The sequence below is a fragment of the Mustela nivalis genome, assembly GCF_964662115.1.
Source record: "Mustela nivalis genome assembly, chromosome: 18".
Taxonomy (NCBI): domain Eukaryota; kingdom Metazoa; phylum Chordata; class Mammalia; order Carnivora; family Mustelidae; genus Mustela; species Mustela nivalis.
This window is the reverse complement of record NC_139037.1, coordinates 53,201,977-53,221,172: the sequence shown is the minus strand read 5'-3', so window position 1 is coordinate 53,221,172 and position 19,196 is coordinate 53,201,977. Positions and strand designations below refer to the sequence as shown.

At 42.4% G+C, this 19,196-nt stretch overlaps 1 protein-coding gene and 1 long non-coding RNA gene across 9 annotated transcripts in view; one reads left to right on the top strand and one right to left on the bottom strand.

Annotated features, from left to right (window-relative positions):
- Positions 1-19,196, bottom strand: part of LOC309852832 — a 642,903-nt gene that overhangs the window by 170,589 nt on the left and 453,118 nt on the right. The gene's annotated exons all lie outside the window — the stretch shown is intronic.
- On the top strand, positions 2,745-17,292 carry ZNF350 (zinc finger protein 350). 8 transcript variants are annotated; one of them, XM_082711244.1, is made up of 6 exons: positions 3,094-3,140; positions 3,853-3,954; positions 7,847-8,047; positions 8,383-8,542; positions 9,738-9,833; positions 15,772-17,292. In XM_082711244.1, the coding sequence occupies exons 3-6, from the start codon at positions 8,033-8,035 to the stop codon at positions 17,130-17,132; spliced, it is 1,632 nt and encodes a 543-aa protein (XP_082567370.1). In that variant the 5' UTR covers positions 3,094-3,140; positions 3,853-3,954; positions 7,847-8,032; the 3' UTR covers positions 17,133-17,292. The 8 variants fall into 8 exon arrangements, with proteins under 8 accessions (XP_082567376.1, XP_082567369.1, XP_082567373.1 ...); XM_082711248.1 differs by having other exon boundaries at positions 3,116-3,140; positions 7,847-8,041; XM_082711243.1 differs by lacking the exon at positions 3,853-3,954 and having other exon boundaries at positions 2,774-3,140.

Below are 19,196 nucleotides of genomic sequence, written 5' to 3'. Positions count from 1 at the left end.
TCACTGAGCAAGGAACCTGATGCCAGACTCAATCCCAGGACCCTAAGATCACAGCCTAAGCTGAAGGCAGAGGCTTAACCTGACATCCTGACACTTCTTTATATATTCTGAATACAAGTCCTTTATGAGATGTATAATGTGGAAATATTTCTCCTAATCTCTTGCTCTACTTTTCACTTCTTAAATACTGTGCTTAGAAAGTGCAAATGTTTAAAAGAAAAAGTACAGATGTTTTAATTTTAATTTTTATTTATTTACAATTTTTATTTATTATTTTTTTAAAAAGATTTTTATTTATTTATTTGACAGACAGACCACAGGTAGTCAGAGAGGCAGGCAAAGAGAGAGAGGAGGAAGCACGCTCCCCACTGAGTAGAGAGCCTGATACGGGGCTCAATCCCAGGACCCTGAAACCATGACCTGAGCCGAAGGCAGAGGCCTTAACCCACTAAGCCACCCAGTGGCTTATTATTTCTTTTCAGCATAACAGTATTCATTGTTTTTGCACCACGCCCAGTACTCCATGCAGTCCGTGCCCTTTCTAATACCCACCACCTGGTTCCCCCCCATTATTACTTTTTAAGTAGGCTCCGTGCCCAGTGTAGGGCCTGAACTCATGACTGCAAGATCAAGAGAGTCACATGCTCTACAGACTGAGCCAGCCAGAGATCCGAAATGCAAGTTTTTTTGCATTTTATTTGTATTTATTTTGTATTATATGTATATATATATATTTATTATTTTAACTATGTCCAACTTAATACTTTTTCTTTTATGGCTCATCCATTACTGTCTTGTCTCAGAACTTATGGCTAACTTAGTTGATTTATGTACATTATCTTCAGTTTGCCTTTCTAAATTTCATACTGTTAACCCTTACATTTAGGTCTGGGAAATATCTTTAGTTAATTTTTGTATATGGTTAGAGGTAAAAGTCCTAATTTATTTTTCTGTAAATAGAAATACAATTATCCCAGCATTGTTTGTTGAAAAAACTAATCATTTGGATTCATCTTGGTACTTTGGGAGAAAAGCTATTGACCCTAATAGTTTTGGACTGTCAGTTGTGGTTCTCTCTTTCTCATTGGATCCAGACCCTTGTTCGCCTCCTTTTAGTGGCCTTTCCCTGAGGCCCCAATCCCAGCCCCAATGCAGGTTCCTCTCAGGTGCTCTTTCCTTTAGTTGGTGATGGCCAGTCTCATACCCACGAGGGAAAGAAGCACAAAATCATTCACTGCAACTGCCCCTGAGAACAATGTATTACTTAAAATATAACCCCTGGGAAATTTTACTAGTTACCAAGCACATTTAGATACAGCCTTAAGAAAAACAGATACTGCAACAGGCATCTGCTGGAGAGGACAATATATGGCCTTGAAGCCGAGCAGCTGGGGATGCCTGCCTCGCTCAGGGCGGAATGCCACCTGCTTCATTTTTCTGTTATCTCCCCTTCCCCCACCGGAGAGCACCTGTGGCTACTTAGATAAGTCCTTTGAATGTGCTTGTTCAACTATATACTTTATACTGTTTGTCCAGACATATTTTGCCCTCCATCTTGTTTATCTACAAGGCATATGACTAACGTTTGACTTTCATCGACTCTTCTGTTGGTTACTGTTTCTATCTAATAAAAGCGAGACTGTGGAGTTGCTGGGGCATCGGTCTTTTCGACTTCTGTCCCCTGCTCCCAATCTCTTGCAGCTGACTTGTTTGTGCCTAATTCTTTTCCCGTTCACCGACTGGAAGTGGCAATTCACCTGTAGCCCAGAAGGTGACCTCCGCCATTTCAGTAAGAATCAAGTATGGGGCCTCCTGGGTGGCTCAGTGGGTTAAAGCCTCTGCCTTCGGCTGGGGTTGTGGTCCCAGGGTCCCAGGGTCCCAGGATCCCAGGGTTCTGGAATCGAGTCCCACATCAGGCTCTCTGCTTCACGGGAAGCCTGCTTCCCCCTCTCTCTCTGCCATCCGGTAAGCAGACACCCATGGAAAGCTTTTGGTGAAAAATTGCTTGCAGGAAGCGGTTTTTAAGAACAGAAAGATTTTGGGCAACTAGAACAGTGTCGTTGCGGGACTGTTGATCACAGCAGTCAGGAAAGAATTCTTGAGAGGTACTGTGGTGCAACTTAGTAAGTTTATTTAAGTAGCTCGAGGACTGGACCCCTCCGCAGAAAGAACTGCATTTTTGCTGTATGAGATTGCTGGTTATATGCTTAGTGCTCAAGGATGAGGGTACATGCCAGGAGTGTTAGATCACTAAGGTTTTCTTCAAATTTCTACTTCTAAAACTACATTTGCAAGATTTCGCTGGTTTGTCTTTCAATTTGATATTAACTATGGGTGAGATTTACAGGCAGTCATGAGGCCCTGTAAGAATGTAGCAGCCAGCACATACTTGATTCTTTTTTTTTTTTTTTAAGATTTTATTTATTTATTTGACAGAGATCCCAAGTAGGCAGAGAGGGAGGCAGAGAGAGGAGGAAGCAGGATCCATGCTGAGCAGAGAGCCTGATGCGGGGCTTGATCCCAGGACCCAGGGACCATGACCCCAGCTGAAGCCTGAGGCTTCAACCCACTGAGCCACCCAGGCGCCCCCGGGTGTATTACTTTTTCTCTCCAGAAGGTCCTTCTCTGCTGCGGTATCCACACCTGAAGTTCCACTGACTGTTTTGAAACTTCCTTTTTTTTTTTTAACTTCCTTTTTTAAAAATACAAAGTGGATAATATACACCCTGACCTTGTTACTTCCTGTCCAGTCCACGAACACGATTTAGCCCACACCATTTTTGCTTCCAAGAGCTTGAGTCTCTAGGAATCTACCCGTTTCCCGCACCAGCCAAAGTTTACGACGAGGTATGAATGGCTTTTCAGGACCTCGCCAAGCCCGGCTAGTGGCAGCAAACCCGTCCCTTTGATTCGTGTTTGTTAGGCGTCCAAACATGGCCACCCCCACAGCCACAACGAGCGGGCGCGGACATATTGGCTCCCTGGAACTAACGCCAAGCAGTTGTTCGCCGTTCTTCAAAGGCTTCAGGTCCTCCTCGGCCGCCATAGGCTGACGAGCAGTTTGGGCGACGTTCCCAGAAGTAAAAGCAGTTCGCGGAAGTGTTACGTTTAGACTTCCTTTTTGGTCTGGAGAAAATCAGGTTAGTGTGTGTTTTTATTCCTTGAAGATTCTCTGGTCTTTGTTTTCTATTTTTGTCCCATTAGGAGGTTAGTTTCTCACAGAATGACGTGACGTCCCCAGGGTAGAAGTGGAGTAGGGTGAGCCCGTGGAATTATTGGCGGGGATCGATTGGGCCGAGCACGAAAGTGGAGGCATTTGAGAGGAACGAGCTGGGAGTCTGTGACTCACCTGTCCGTGGTTAGGGTACTTTTGGGGTCAGTAAGTCGGCTCAGGGTCTGTAGAGCTCAACCTCTGTGTCCGGGCTGTCCAGAGCTTGGGGTTCTGCAGATCCGTCCGCTTGTCGGTGGTGCAGGCGATGCGGATCATTGACGATGATCGCAGTGTCTCGTTCCAGTTGGGGGTTTAATTTGGGGCTCAGTAATTTTGGGGCCCAGGTGGATGCTCGTAACATCGGGGTGTCTGGCCTGGGTTTTGGATTAGTAAGGGGGTGTGTAATGAGTGTCTGGTACAGAGAGATGCATGTGAGGGCTGTAGCTTTGGACGCCAAGGACCCGGGGCTGGAGTTTCGATTGAGGTTCCAACCTCGGCTGCTGAAACAGAAGGTTGCAGAGCTCAGAAGAGTAGTTGGAAACCCTCTGTTTTTTTTGTTTGTTTTCAAAAGTCTTTTGTTCAGAGGTTGACTGACTTCAGACGGAGGGATTCACCCACCACCCTTCTCCTCTGTCTGTTAGGAGCCGTGAATGGCTGCTTTCCCGCGGTAAAGGAAGAATTGAGTCCTTGTGCCAGGGATTTTAAAGTTGAAAATGTGTAATTTCCATCCCTTTGCAGAAAAGGTTTGTCAATGCCTGCACTCACCTCTTAATAACTAACAGCGGCGAGCACTGTTGCTTCCTTTCCCGACATACGTTCACACTTCACTCTTTGCTGGAAGACTGTCCATTTTGTTTAGTATCCGTCCTTCTTGCAAGGTGACCCACATCTCGGTTTATTAGTAAGTACTGTTTGGTCTTATTCAGGCATGGTGCTTCCAGTTCCGATTGCTAATGACTGGATTTCTGTGAAACAAGCTTGGTATATTTTATAGTGCAGTTCTAGCCAAGTATGTGAAAATCTGCTTAGTGGTTTCTGGGGGAGCCTTTTCTCTTTTATATAAGCAATTCCTTGAATCTCTTTTTCCATGTCCACAATGATATTGTCTGAGTATAACCTTAATATTCATTCCAGTTAACAGTGTTTATAATTTATTCTTATCTCAGTGTATCGGGTCTACTCAGCAATCAGGTGGTAGTGGACATACCTATGTGTCCAGTTGCTTACCCATAAAATTCATCTGCTATATTGTCTGGAGTTAACATGTTTCCAGGAGGGTTAGACAATAAAATTTATGAATTTATCCAGGATTTCAAACTTAGGACCGAAAAATGTTCCTAGTATTTTTTTCAAGACAAAAAAAAAAAACCAGTCTATTTTACCTGAGTTATCCGTTTCACTACAAATGGGCATGTTTTATTGTGTTTTTTTTTTTAAAGATTTATTTTATTTATTTATTTGACAGAGATCACAAGTCGGCAAGAGGCAGGTAGAGAGAGAGGAGGAAGCAGGCTCCCCGCAGAGCAGAGAGCCTGATGCGGGGCTCGATCCCAGGACCCTGGGATCATGATCTGAGCTAAAGGCAGCGGCTTAATCCACTGAGCCACCCAGCCGCCCCTTATTGTTTTTTTTTTTTTTTTTTTTTTTTAAAGAACAGGCTTTTGGTGTTGTTGAGTACTTCTATTTATTTGTGTAAAAAATCTACCAGTTGATCTGTATAAAAGTAATGTATATTTATATAAGGCCATCACTGCCCATGTCAAGAAACAGAATGCTGCCAGCATCCAGTGGTGCGCTCCGAGTCTCCTCCTAACTATATTGCATTCTCACACCTAAAGGTAATTACCATCCTGCTGTCAGTATCAAGCCCTTTAAGGTTTTTCTTTATATAGTTTTTTTTTTTTTAGATTTTATTTTTTTATTTGACAGAGAGAGATCACAAGTAGGCAGAGAGAGAGAGAGAGGAGGAAGCAGGCTCCATGCCAAGCAGAGAGCCCAATGTGGGGCTCGATCCCAGGACCCTGAGGTCATGACCTGAGCAGAAGGCAGAGGCTTAACCCACTGAGCCACCTAGGTGCCCCGTAAAGTTTTATCATATTAAAATGTCATTCCTAATCATATTTTATTTAGTTGTGTCTGTTTCTGTGTCAGTGTAATTATACTTCATGCATCTTTAAATGTGAGGCTGCTTTTGCTCAGTATTTTTAAGAATGATTCATGTTTTTGCAAATAGATGTATCTGTGTTTGCTCTGCAACAAGAACCAGGCATATTCTGTGAATACACAATAAATATTTTAGGAGTTGCTACCATAAGAAGTTTGTCTCATACGCTTCTTTGTTTTTGTAGTACAGTCTTTAAAAACATGGAAATGATGTAGGAACAATCATTCTTAGCTTCAAATTGTGTAGTAGTTGTAGTTTCTACACAGCATTACATATTTTGAGTATATGGCAGGTTTTCCTACTATTAATTAAACGTATTCTCTGCAGTTTGGATTGTTAGGAAGAATGCTGCTGTGAAAATTCTTGTCTGTTTGCTGGTTCACGTGTGCCCTTATTTCAGTGTGAAGGGTGGTGTAGCTTAGATGTGTATCTCAGAGTGAAATTGCTGTGTCTCAGGGTGTGTTTAACTTCATCTGAAACAGGCGATGCCAGAATATTTTACAGAGCGGTTGTACCATTTATAGTTCTTCCAGTAGAATATCATTTGATTTATACTATAGTTTATGTAGCCTCTTTAAATATCTTTCCATACCCTAATATTGTTGAGATATTTTCTTATATTCTTAAAAATATATTGATTTGAGGGGCGCCTGGGTGGCTCAGTCGTTAAGCATCTACCTTTGGCTCAGGTCATGATCCCAGGGTCCTGGGCTCCCTGCTTGGCGGGAAGCCTGCTTCTCCCTCTCCCACTGCCCCTGCTTGTTTCCCTCTCTTGCTGTGTCTCTTTCTGTCAAATAAATAAAATCTTTTTTTAAAATTTGCATCTTTCATTAACATTGATAGCTGTCCTCTACTGTGATTTTTGTGTATGATGTGGGGTGGGGTTCAGCCATCTCCTTGTCCCCTCAACTCCAGAACAGATATCTCATTGTCCCTGCATCATTTTTTAAAAAGACAACCTTAGGGGTGCCTGTGTGGCTCAGTAGGTTAAGTGTCTGACTTCGGCTCAGGACCCCGAGATCATGACCTGAGCTGAAGGCAGAGGCTTAACTGACTGAGTCACCCAGGTGCCCCAGAGACATTGCATCTTTAAAATGCTTGGTTTTCTGGGTCACTGTCATAGTCAATGTCTTACTCTTTATTTAAGTCTTAAAATTTCAGTACTTCTCTCTACTTATCAGATATTTTTGGTATTCTTCAACAGAGTGCCGTTGATGGATTTTGTTTTGTTTGTTGATGGGCTGTTTGTTCCGTCAGTTACTGGGAGAGGTGTGATGAAGTCTTCTATTAGAATGATTCGTTTGTTCTTGTTTTTTGGTCCACTTTTGCTGTATATATTTCAAGTGTTGTTAAGTGGATAGAAGTTGCAAATTTTTATAATGTGGTGAATTGAATCTCTTAACCAGTGAGTGTTCTCTTTCTCTGTAGTGATATTTGGGCTTTTTGGTCCATTTTGTCTGAGAATATAGTTACACCAGATGATGTATGGTTATTCTTCCCATGGTGTATCTTTTTCTAATCTTTTGCTCTTGAATTTTCCAAGCCATTGTTTCAGACATGTAACCTATAATAGCATACTGTTAAATTTTATATTTTAATCCAGACTATTTTGAGACATGTGTTTAATTTACTGAAATCCTTGTTTTATTTATACTTTATATAATTCTTAGTATGTTTTGTTTAAGAACAGTCATCTAAGTGTGCTGTAGTACCCCACTTGTTCTTAGCCCCCCCCTTTTTTTGCCTTGTTTTGGATGAATTTGTCATTATATTCCCCCTTCTGTTAGCACGAAAATTACATACATTAAGACAATTGTTAGTTTTCATCAGGACACTAGAGATAATATACAGCATGGAGCCTTCCTTTTTCAAATTCTTTTTATTAATTAGTACTTTTACACTCTTCTCCAGTGAGACAGGATCTGAGAAAACTTCAACTTTATTTACTACTCTCCAGTTTATTTACAGTATTCTGTACTTATATCTTTATCTATTTAAAACTTCCTGAGATATTATGAAGTAATAATACTTAACTTGCAAGACAGTGCCTCTGGTTTGCCCAGTACACTGGTTTTCAAACCAGTGTGCTTGAAAGAAGTGCTTGTACTCACCGACTGTACAAAAGCTGTGGAGAGGTACCTGAACACACATGGTTTAAAAGAAAACAGTGCCTCGATTGTCTCCTTCTGTGTGCTCTGTTTTACAAAAGTGATTTGCGTGAGATTCCCTTTCTCTTGAGGCATGGTGCTGGGGTAGATCTCATTTTCCTCTTCAGTGTCACACTCTCCCAACTTACATGTCACAGAACAAAGGAAAACTTCGTGCATTTAAAACCTCGGGCGTTAATGGTCAGAAAAAAGAATCTTCTGGGCCAGCAAATAAAGGGATGCTTAGCAGTGCTGTGTGCTCAGGAGCTGTGAAAGGGTCTGGACCAGAGGAAAGGCGCCCCTCAGACTCCCTTGTCTCCTCAGCCCACAGGTCCTGATGCCCCAGGAGCAAAAGGATCATGTGAAGGAGGAAGAAGTTACAAGATGTGGTGTCAGTTTTTATTGGGGCGCATGTGACGGAGACTGAGATTTCTGAAGGAAACTAGAAGTAGATTCAGGAGACACAAAGCTGAGTTTTCCCACTGCCAGCTGTTTCAGAGGCCAGAAAAAATGATCCAGGTCCAGGTGACTTTTGGTTTGTTTTATTCTTTCCTTTGTTCCCTAATAGAATTGTAGAGGCCTGTAAAAAATCAGATGCATTAATCTGAAAAGCATACATTTTTCTTCTGCCTATCATATACATATGGATGGTGTTTCTAGGTTAAGAAGAAGATTGAACTTTTATATGTTATAGAAACTTCTCATTGGATGAATGGATGGATGACTGTGCACAATTACAGAATATTAATCTGCTTCTTCTGCAATGTTTCAAAATACCCACCCCCACTAGATATTTAGATATAGTCTATAGAGTGGAAATAAGCAGACAAGTTTTAACATTTCTTCTCTATCATCAAAAGGACATCACTTCATTAGAGAACACTGTTGTTAAGGAATCCCTGACATTTGATGATGTGGCCGTGGACTTCACCTGGGATGAGTGGCAGCTCCTGGCCCCTGCCCAGAAGGACCTGTACCGGGACGTGATGTTGGAGAACTATAGGAACCTGGTGTCAGTGGGTGAGGACAGCCCCCCAGTGTCACTTGGAGGGTCCCCATCAGTGACCTCCCCTTTCTCAGCTTCTTAAAGCTCTGTGGTATCTGTATTGCTCTGAAGTGAGATTCTTAGTCCCCTCCCTGGCTCCAGACACAGGGGTCTATTCTCCCTTCTCCTGAGTGTAAGCCATTACTTTGTACATATGTGTGACTTACGATGACCTATATATGTATCGCACATACATGTCTGTGAAACAAATGTATTTTTGGTCTTCATCCCAAATTTTGGCACAGAGCTCCTATAACAGTTGTGATTTCCTGAGTTATAAGAGGATAATAAAATGGGTGTCTTTTGTTACTTAAATAACAAGACCCTTTCAACCACATTCCAGTTTATGTTAATGAGGTGATTTTGGAAAGCAACAGTTTAACCGAAGGCCGGAGTCTGGTTGCCAAGGGAACCAACCACCATGACAGGGTTGGAACTCTGAGTTCCATTGCACCTCTGGGGAGGAGAGAAGAGTTGGAGTTTGAGTCAGTCACCAAAGTCTAATGATTTCATTAATCATGTCTACTTAATAATGTCTCCATAATAACCCAAAAGGACAGTTTTTTGAGACCTTTTGAATTGGTGAATTGGTGAATTGGTGCTCAGAGAAGGCATGGAAGCCCCCTACCCATTCCCACATACCTGGTACTGCGTTCCTCTTACACTGGGCTGTGCCTGAGTTTATAGCAAACCAGCAATGTGATAAGGAACCTTCCTGAGTTCTGTGAGTTGCTCCAGCAAATTAACTGAATCTGAAAAGGGGTCATGGGAACCTCTGATGCATACATATTCTATCAGAAGCCCGGGAAATAATTTGGACTTGTGACTGGGGAAGTCTCAGGGAAGTGGGGGGTGGGTGTGCAGTGTTGTGGGCGTGAACCCCTACCCTGTGGATCTGAAGGCATCACGAGGTGGAGAATGTCAGAGCTAAATTGTTAGACACTCAGTCAGTGTCCCTTGGTGTCATGGAATTCCTCAGTGTGCGAAAACCTCCCGTATCGGATGTCAGTAGTACTGTAGAAGAGTATCAGCAGTAAAGGAGATGCATAGTACAGGAAGGTTTTCCTGTATGATGTGAAAATTGTTTTTTCTTAACTGTAACATTCGGTGGTCTTCCCAGACCCCAAGCCTGAAGCTTGGTCTTTAATCTTTTGTCATTCCCATGAACAGGTTTTCATTCTGGCAAACCAGATGCGCTCTCCAAGTTGGATCCAGGAGACCCAACATGGACAGGAGAAGATGACATCCCCTGTCGTATCCTTTCAGGTGAGTCAGAGAACCCGGAGGGGGTCAGGAGGGGGCAGGCTGTGGAAATCATACTCTGATTGGTCAGATAAGAGGCACAGCTGTGAGAGGTAGCCAGTGCCTTCATGCATCTCTCTCCTGATGTGTGACCTCTTTTTCTTCATAGGAATTTAGAGAAAAATGTATGTTTTACCTATTCAGGGATCTCTTCCATTTTTATTTTCTGTACATCTTAATTTTTTGCTTATTTTCATAGTTCTCTTTTTCTTAGGATTCACAGATCTTTCTCTTCTTATTATTCTTTTTTTTTGTTTTGATCTTTCCTTTCTTCATATGCTTCTACCTTCCTTGCCAAAAACGTCCACTGCCCAGAGGCCCCTCCCCAAACAGAAAACTTTGAATTCCTCACTGTCTTCTAACTGCTGCACCTTTCTGTCCCACTGGTAATGTTGGTTTTCCTTCCTGACCTCCTCTAAATCCTGGATGCTGTGTCCCCAAAGTAAAGTGGTCTTCACTGGGCCCTTGTCCTCACTTTGAGGTCCTCCAAAGGTTCTGTTTTCCATTTTCTCATCTGGTCTCCTAACTGTCAAACTTTTCTTTCTTTTTTTCCCTTTCTTCCTTCCTCTCTGTCTTTGTTTTTCTTTCTCTCTTAATCTCTCTCTTTTTCAAAGCTTTATTTAATTTATTTAATTAAGCTTTATTTAATTAAGCAATCTCTGTGGGACTCCCACTCACAGCCTGAGATCAGGAGTGGCATACTTCTCTAACTGAACCAGCTAAGCACCTCAAACTTTCTTTATTCTAATAAGCTAAGCTTCTTCTGTTCCCTGCAGGAGACTCTCAAACTGACATGTCGTGAAAGTGGTCTGCCAGACTCAGTTCTGTATCATTCACTCACCCTTTGGCAACTTTCCCAAGTTCCCAATAAGTGCAAGGAACTCTCATCATCTTCCCTCCCAGAAAACCCCTATAAGCTTAGGTTCTCTATACTCCTGTGCATCTTACATCCTGGCCATGCAGACATTACCTCAGATGTTCCCTATATGCAGGGCTGTCATTTTTTTTTTTTTTCCTAAAGATTTTATTTTATTTGACAGAGATTACAAGTAGGCAGAGAGGCAGGCAGAGAGAGAGAGAGAGAGAGGAGGAAGCAGAGGAAGCAGACTCCGTGCTGAGCAGAGAGCCTGATGTGGGGCTTGATCCCAGGATGCTGGGATCATGACCTGAGCTGAAGGCAGAGCCTTTTTTTTTTTTTTTTAAGATTTTATTTATTTGTTTGACAGACAGAGATCACACAAGTAGGCAGAGAGGCAGGCAGAGAGAGAGGAAGGGAAGCAGGCCCCCTGCTGAGCAGAGAGCCCGATGCAGGACTCGATCCCAGGACCCTGAGATCATGACCTGAGCCGAAGGCAGCGGCTTAACCCACTGAGCCACCCAGGTGCCCAGAGCTCTCATCTTTAAAGGAGTCTCTTGTTCATGAATTTGAGCTTAAAAAATACTTAAAAAATACTTTAGCATTCTCCAGTCTCCATTTTTTTTGTTTTTGTTTTTTGTATTTTGTGTTTTTTTTAAATTTATATTTTATTTTCAGCATAACAGTATTCATTGTTTTTTGCACCACACCCAGTGCTCCTTGCAATCTGTGCCCTCTATAATACCCACCACCTGGTACCCCATCTTCCCACCCCCCACCCCTTCGAAACCCTCAGATTGTTTGTCAAAGTCCATAGTCTCTCATGATTCACCTCCCCTCCCAATTTCACCCAACTCCCTTCTCCTCTCTAACTCCCCATGTCCTCCATGCTATTTGTTATGCTCCACAAATAAGTGAAACCATATGATAATTGACTCTCTCTGCTTGACTTATTTCACTCAGCATAATCTCTTCCAGTCCCGTCCATGTTGCTACAAAAGTTGGGTATTCATCCTTTCTGATGGACGCATAATACTCCATAGTGTATATGGACCACGTCTTTCTTATCCATTCGTCCGTTGAAGGGCATCTTGGTTCTTTCCACAGTTTGGCGACCGTGGCCATGGCTGCTATAAACATTGGGGTACAGATGGCCCTTTTTTTCACTTTTCACTACATCTGTATCTTTGGGGTAAATACCCAGGAGTGCAATGGCAGGGTCATAGGGAAGTTCTATTTTTAATTTCTTGAGGGATCTCCACACTGTTCTCCAAAGAGGCTGCACCAACTTGCATTCCCACCAACAGTGGAAGAGGGTTCCCCTTTCTCCACATCCCCTCCAACACATGTTGTTTCCTGTCTTGCTAATTTTGGCCATTCTAACTGGTGTAAGGTGATATCTCAATGTGGTTTTAATTTGAATCTCCCTGAAGGCTAGTGATGATGAACATTTTTTCATGTGTCTGATAGCCATTTGTATGTCTTCATTGGAGAAGTCAATCATATCAAAAAATGGGCAGAAGATATGGACAGATACTTCTCCAGTCTCCATTCTAACCTAAGCCAGATCATAACTCAGGCCTCCTTTAATTCCTCTATCTATTTACTAATTTTCAACTTCTTGTTCCTTGTAGGTGTTGAACTGTTGTATTCATTTCTCTGAAACTTTTATTCTTTACCATCATATTCTGCTGACATTAAGTCCCAGTTAACCATGTTACCTGTCATAGGATATGAAATTGTGTTCTCCATAATGTATTTTCTTTCTTACACAAATACAGAGTTTTGTCATCTCTCTTACACTCTCAAAACTGTGTTCTGTACATATGATTGCTTCCTTCCTTCATTCCTTTAAAAATCATTTGTTATAGCACTGTATGCTTGAGGATCCAGTGGACATGCATACAAGTACACCAAGAGCTTTCATTCTAAGAGGTTTAAGAAATTAATCAAAATAAATAATATGTCCAGAGGGTTAAAAGTACTATGATAAAAATTTAGTCATTAGAACAGAACAGTAGGGGCTTGGTCTCCTCTTTAGGAATGGAACTTACAAGGTGCCTTAGGGCCAGGAGGTGAGGGAGATTAGCAGGCTGCTGGATTGGGAGTGTTCCAAGCAGAGAGCAAAGCAAACTTAAAAGCCCAAAGCAGGAATGTGTTTGAGAAACATTAAGGAGCTGTGTGGGCTGAGTGGAGTGTGCTGTCGGGAACATGATGGAAATAAGGTCAAAGAGGCCATAACAGCAGGGGGGAGGGAGAGTAAGATCATCCAAGTAATCCATTTCAAGGAATTGTGCTTTTGTTTCTAAAAAGATGAGAAAACATGAGCAGTTATTGAGTACTGGGATGACATGAACTAATTCTGTTTCCAGAGAATCCCTCTGGTTGTTGTACAGGCAGTAGACAGTGGCAGGCAGAGGAGCCATGCACCACGTGATGGCAGATCACTGGCTTCAGCATGGGAGGAGGGGAAGTGTTGGTTACGTTCTGGATATAGTGATTACAGAGGACATGTGAGATTCGACATTAATGTGGCCTTTGTGAGAGGAAGGAATGGATGGAGGTGGAAGGTAAGGCTCTGGGCATGATAACAAGTGTTAGGGACATTAAAACAGCGTGACTGAACAATGAGTGCTTGGCCTTGCCCATGATTTGAGGTATGGGAAATCCTTGTGAAGGTACATTTGAGCAGGTAGATGAGGGATGTGAGTAGGCTCTCTGGGTAAGGAGCGTTCCACAGTAAAACTGGAAAGCTCAAAGGAAACAAAAGTGAAAATAAACTTTTGGGACTTCATCAAAATCAAAAGCTTTTGCACAGCAAAGGACACAGTCAAGAAAACAAAGAGGCAACCCATGGAATTGGAGAAGATATTTGCAAATGACAGTACAGACAAAAGGTTGATATCCAGGATCTATAATGAACTCCTCAAACTCAACACACACGAAACAGGCAAACATATCAAAAAATGGGCAGAAGATATGAACAGAGACTTCTCCAATGAAGACATACAAATGGCTATCAGACACATGAAAAAATGTTCATCATCACTAGCCCTCAGGGAGATTCAAATTAAAACCACATTGAGATATCACCTTAACACCAGTGGGAATGGCCAAAATTAGCAAGAGAGGAAACAACATGTGTTGGAGAGGATGTGGAGAAAGGGGAACCCTCTTCCACTGTTGGTGGGAATGCAAGTTGGTGCAGCCTCTGTGGAGAACAGTGTGGAGATCCCTCAAGAAATTAAAAATAGAACTTCCCTATGACCCTGCCATTGCACTCCTGGGTATTTACCCCAAAGATACAGATGTAGTGAAAAGTGAAAAAAAGGGCCATCTGTACCCCAATGTTTATAGCAGCCATGGCCACGGTCGCCAAACTGTGGAAAGAACCAGGATGCCCTTCAATGGATGAATGGGTAAGGAAGATGTGGTCCATATACACTATTTAGTATTAAGTATTATGTGTCCATCAGAAAGGATGAATACCCAACTTTTGTAGCAACATGGATGGGACTGGAAGAGATTATGCTGAGTGAAATAAGTCAAGCAGAGAGAGTCAATTATCATATGGTTTCACTTATTTGTGGAGCATAACAAATATCATGAAGGACAAGGGGTGTTAGAGAGGAGAAGGGAGTTGGGTGAAATTGGGAGGGGAGGTGAATCATGAGAGACTATGGACTCTGAAAAACAATCTGAGGGGTTTGATGTGGCGGGGGAGAGGGAGGTTGGGGTACCAGGTGGTGGGTATTATAGAGGGCACGGATTGCATGGAGCACTGGGTGTGGTGAAAAAATAATGAATACTGATTTTCTGAAAATAAATTAAAAAAAAAAAAAAGCTCAAAGTAAAACTGGAAAGCTGGAAAGCTCCTGAGGCAGGAGTGTGGTCTGCAGAAATTAGGAAGAGTAGACAGAGCAAGACTGGAGAGAAGGTCAACAGGGTCGTGGGTGGGGGTTGGGATAGCAGGTTGCATAAGAGCCTTTCAGGGACATGGTAAGACCTTGATTTTATTCCTCATGAGATGAGAAAACATTAGGGAGTTTCGAGCAGTGGAGGCTTGACTCGATATAATTTATGTTTGGAAGGATCACCTTGGGTATTGTCTACAAAGCTGATAGGAGCTGGCTGGGCAGGAACAGGAAAGCCAAGCAGGAGGCTGCTGCTGTAGAACAAGAAAGTGATTGGCTTCCACGAAGGTGGGAGGCATTGGTGTTGGTCCGGTTCCAGTTATGATTATGAAAAGGGCAGGCGGGACTGATCACGGAGGGAGAAACTATGTGTGAGTGAGACACAGATGACAGGCGGTGCTGAGTCCTGTCCTGGTTAGAGGGAAGAGTAGAGGCGTCATTCGCTGTGCCGGAGGGGCTTTGTGGAGGAGGAGATTCAGGACGGGAGATCAGGAGTTCCCTTTTGGATGTTGTAGGTTACATGTTGTTTGGAGCCCAGCATGTATCATTATTGTTGCTCCCCAAGGCAGATGGTGACAGCGAATCCTCCAGGGAGGCTTGTCTTCCTCCACAGTGTCACCTGATTTCCTGCATCTCTCTCCATCTCCATTGCTCCTTCACATCAGTTTTCACAGTGTGCAGCTTCCTGTGTCCTTTAACCAAACTGCAGTGTAGGCCCCCTGAACATGAGGACTCAGAGTGTGTCCCCAGCATGAGTACTGTGTCCTGCACATAGTAGTCCTCAGTACAGATTTGTGACGTGACTGAGTCTGTCTCTGGCCAGTTTGGATGAGGTGGCCCTCCAACCTGTGGTCTGCTGCTCATGGGAAATTGTGTGTATTTCAAGGCCTCGTTTAGAAATCAGTCAAATTGTATTTATTTATTGTGAAGGATCCAACCTTGTTTTTACACTAACTATCTTTTGGGTTATTTATATTATTGTTTTATCAGATGTGCAAGGAACATTAAACATGTATTAATACTAATTTCATAGAGCCATCACTAAATAGACATAGGACATCAAGGGAGTCTTTTAGTTGTCTTTTGTCCAAAACAAGATGATAAATGAATTCCTTATTCTTTTCCTTTCTAGGAATCTGGAAACTTGACGACTATTTGCCAGAGCACTTACAAACTGAAATCATGGAGAACAGCGTAGAGCGATGGCACAAACAGAGAACATTTGAAAGTAATGTTCGTCAGAGAACAGCTCGTTTTGTGTTAAGGCAAAATCATGATATGTATGACTTACATGGAAAAATTATAAAACCAAACTTAACTTTACTTCACCAGAGCAGAAGGTGTGAGATAAAGAACCCTGCAGATCTTACTGGAGATGGGAAATCCCTTCTGCATGCTAACAATGAACAATTTCATCCTAGAACTAAATTCCCTGAGAGCAGGAAACTCATCAATACTAAGTCCCAGTTAATCAAGCATCAGAAAACACAAAAAACAGACAAGCCTCATGTATGCAGTGAATGTGGGAAAGCCTTCATCAAGAAGTGCCGGCTCACTAATCACCAGATCATTCATACAGGAGAGAAACCCCACAGATGTAGTCTGTGTGGGAAGGCGTTCTCCAGAAAGTTCATGCTCACTGAACACCAGAGAATACATACAGGAGAAAAACCTTATGAATGCTCTGAATGTGGCAAAGCCTTTCTCAAGAAATCACGGCTCAGTATACATCAGAAAACACACACAGGAGAGAAACCCTATATATGCAGTGAATGTGGGAAAGGCTTCATCCAGAAGGGAAATCTCATTGTACATCAGCGCATCCATACTGGAGAGAAACCTTACATATGCAGCGAGTGTGGGAAAGGCTTCATCCAGAAGACATGCCTGATAGCACATCAAAGATTTCACACAGGAAAGACTCCCTTTGTGTGCAGTGAATGTGGAAAATCCTGTTCCCAGAAGTCAGGTCTCATTAGACATCAGAGAATCCACACAGGAGAGAAACCCTTTGAATGCAGTGAATGTGGGAAAGCCTTTACCACAAAGCAAAAGCTCATGGTCCATCAAAGAACTCACACGGGCGAGAGACCCTATATCTGCAGTGAGTGTGGGAAAGCTTTTGCCTACATGCCTTGCCTTGTTAAACATAAGAGAATACACACAAGAGAGAAATGTGGAGATTCAGTCAAAGTGGAAAATCCTGCCTCAGGGAATCACGGCTTATCACAGACTGGTGGTGCCACGCAGGGGAAAGACCTTGTCAATACCGTGACTGTGCAGGTGCCTTCTGTGGCTTCTCAGACGTCACTAAACATCAGTGGGCTCGTAGCAAATAGGAATGTAGTCATAGTGGGACAGCCTGCAGCCAGACGTGTGCTCTCAGGAGACAACAGAGGATTTGCACAGGATAGAAACCTCATGAATGCAGTGAATGTGGTCATGCCTTCCGTGGTCAATTATGTCTTATTTTATGTCGCAGAAAACCAGTAGGAGAAAGCAGAGAAGGGTTGAGCAAAAATTTCTAGGTCATATTATATCTGAAAAGTATATACTGCGAGGGACGGTTACGAATCCTGAGGGTGGGAAAGTTTGAGCTCATCCTATTAAAAATATGCCTTGAAACAGAGGCATTATCTGATGTCAACCCAAATACATACGCCTCAGTTGCTGTGTGTGTCTGTCAAAGGAATGAAGGAATATCGAGTTCAATAAGTGCAGGCAATAAGTTCAATCAGGACTAACCTTGGGTGGGTACGATATGGGGCATGTGTATATCAATTCAGTTTCTGCAGGCCAATGGGAAGGAGTAATTGGAAACTGGGATGTCTGCTGTGAACTCTTAGAAGGTTATTTTATACAGAGGCACTTACGGAACAGCAGCCTTAGAATGAGTCAGCTCATTCATTTACTGAGTACTTGTTAAGTACTCCCTTTGTACTGGGTCCTGTTTGAGGAGGTGAGGATTCAGCGGTGACCAAAACAGAAAAAGTCCATGGTCTCCTGGGAGAGAGCACTGAGGTCCTGGATTATCTTTCAGTGGTATATTTACACCAGCTAATGTAGAAAGAAGATGTAAATATCTATTCTACGTGAAATAGATACCATCTTGGTTCATTCTGGTGGCTGTAAGAGCATTCTGTAGCCTGGATGGCTTATAAAAAGAGAAATTTATTTAAAAGAAAAAGAAGTGCAGAGTTCCTACAGAATGAAAGGTTCAGAATGTTCTAAATTACACACGAGAAGTCTTGAATAAGTAATGAAAGAAAAGAGTTATTTCTGTTTTGGAAGCTGCAAAGTCAAAGATAAAAGTGGTGGGAGATTTGGTGTCTGCTGAAGGTCTGCTTCCTGGCTCAGGGAAGGCAATCATCTCACTGTGTCCTCACACAGGGGAAGGGGAGAGCCATTCTCTGGGATGTCCTACCAGGGTACTAATCCCATTTGCGTATGTTCTACTATCATGACCTAATCACCTCTCAAGGCCCCACTTCTTAGTACCATCATATCTGGGATTAGGAGTCAATACATGAATTTGGGGGAGGGGACACAAACAGTCCAGAGAAAATAATGGAGTATGGAAGTCCCCTTATGTGTGGGGTATATGTTCTAAGACCCCCCAGTGGATGCCTGAAGCTAGGCAAGCACTGAACCCTATCCTATATACAGTATATTTTTTCTTACACAGGCACACCCCTGGTGAAGTCGAATTTGTAAATTAATCATAGTAAGAATTAACACCAAAACCAATAATAAAATAGAACAAGTATAACAATACCCTGTAATGTGAGTTATGTGAATGTGGTCTTTCTCAAAACATTTTACTGTCCTTTACTCGCCCTTCTGGGAGTATGAGAGATGATAAAAGGCCCATGTGATACGAAGTGATGTGGAGGACTTGTGACTCAGGGTTAGGTCAGTGCTGCTGTCAGGAGGATTTGTGACTTAGGGTTAGGGCACTGCTGCTGTCAGGAGGATCATCTGCTTCCAGACTGCCTTTGACCTCAGGTAACCCCTGAAAGTGAAGCCATAGATAAGGGGTGACACTGTTTGGTTCTAGGGATTATGATATTTTCTTACTCAAAGGGTATATTACTTCAGTGGAGGGCAAGGACTCAATGGATTTTAAAGCACCCTAGGATATAAGTAAGTTTTTTTTTTTAATGTCCATATCTTCTGAAGTAGGTTAAACATTCCTTGACATTTTGTTTTTGCTATTTAAATTTTAAAGTTTTAAAAATAAAATAAAAAATCAGTTCCTCAGTTGCATGAAACCAAATTTCAAGTGCTCAGTAGCATCTGTGACTAGTGGCTACTCCTTTGGACAGCACAATGAGGCAAATTTTGTAGCTTCACTATATGGCTGAAAAGCATAGACTGAGAGAAATCTGTCATCATCTCCAGAAATTTATCTTGGAGCGTATTGGTTTGCGTGGCTTTATGTTACCGAACACAGAAAAATTAAGGCAAATATGTTGGTCTGGAAAGTAAATAAATTAGCCAATGGACTGGTCAGAATGTTTTGTCACTGAAGGAAGCAGTAAGTCATTCGAAAGCAGT

Bases quoted from the DNA above. Each gene is read 5' to 3' on its own strand.
- ZNF350 (XM_082711243.1), top strand. The intron at 8,543-9,737 runs GTGAGGACAGCC...TCCCATGAACAG, and splicing joins TAGGAACCTGGTGTCAGTGG to GTTTTCATTCTGGCAAACCA. The intron at 9,834-15,771 runs GTGAGTCAGAGA...TTTCCTTTCTAG, and splicing joins CCCCTGTCGTATCCTTTCAG to GAATCTGGAAACTTGACGAC.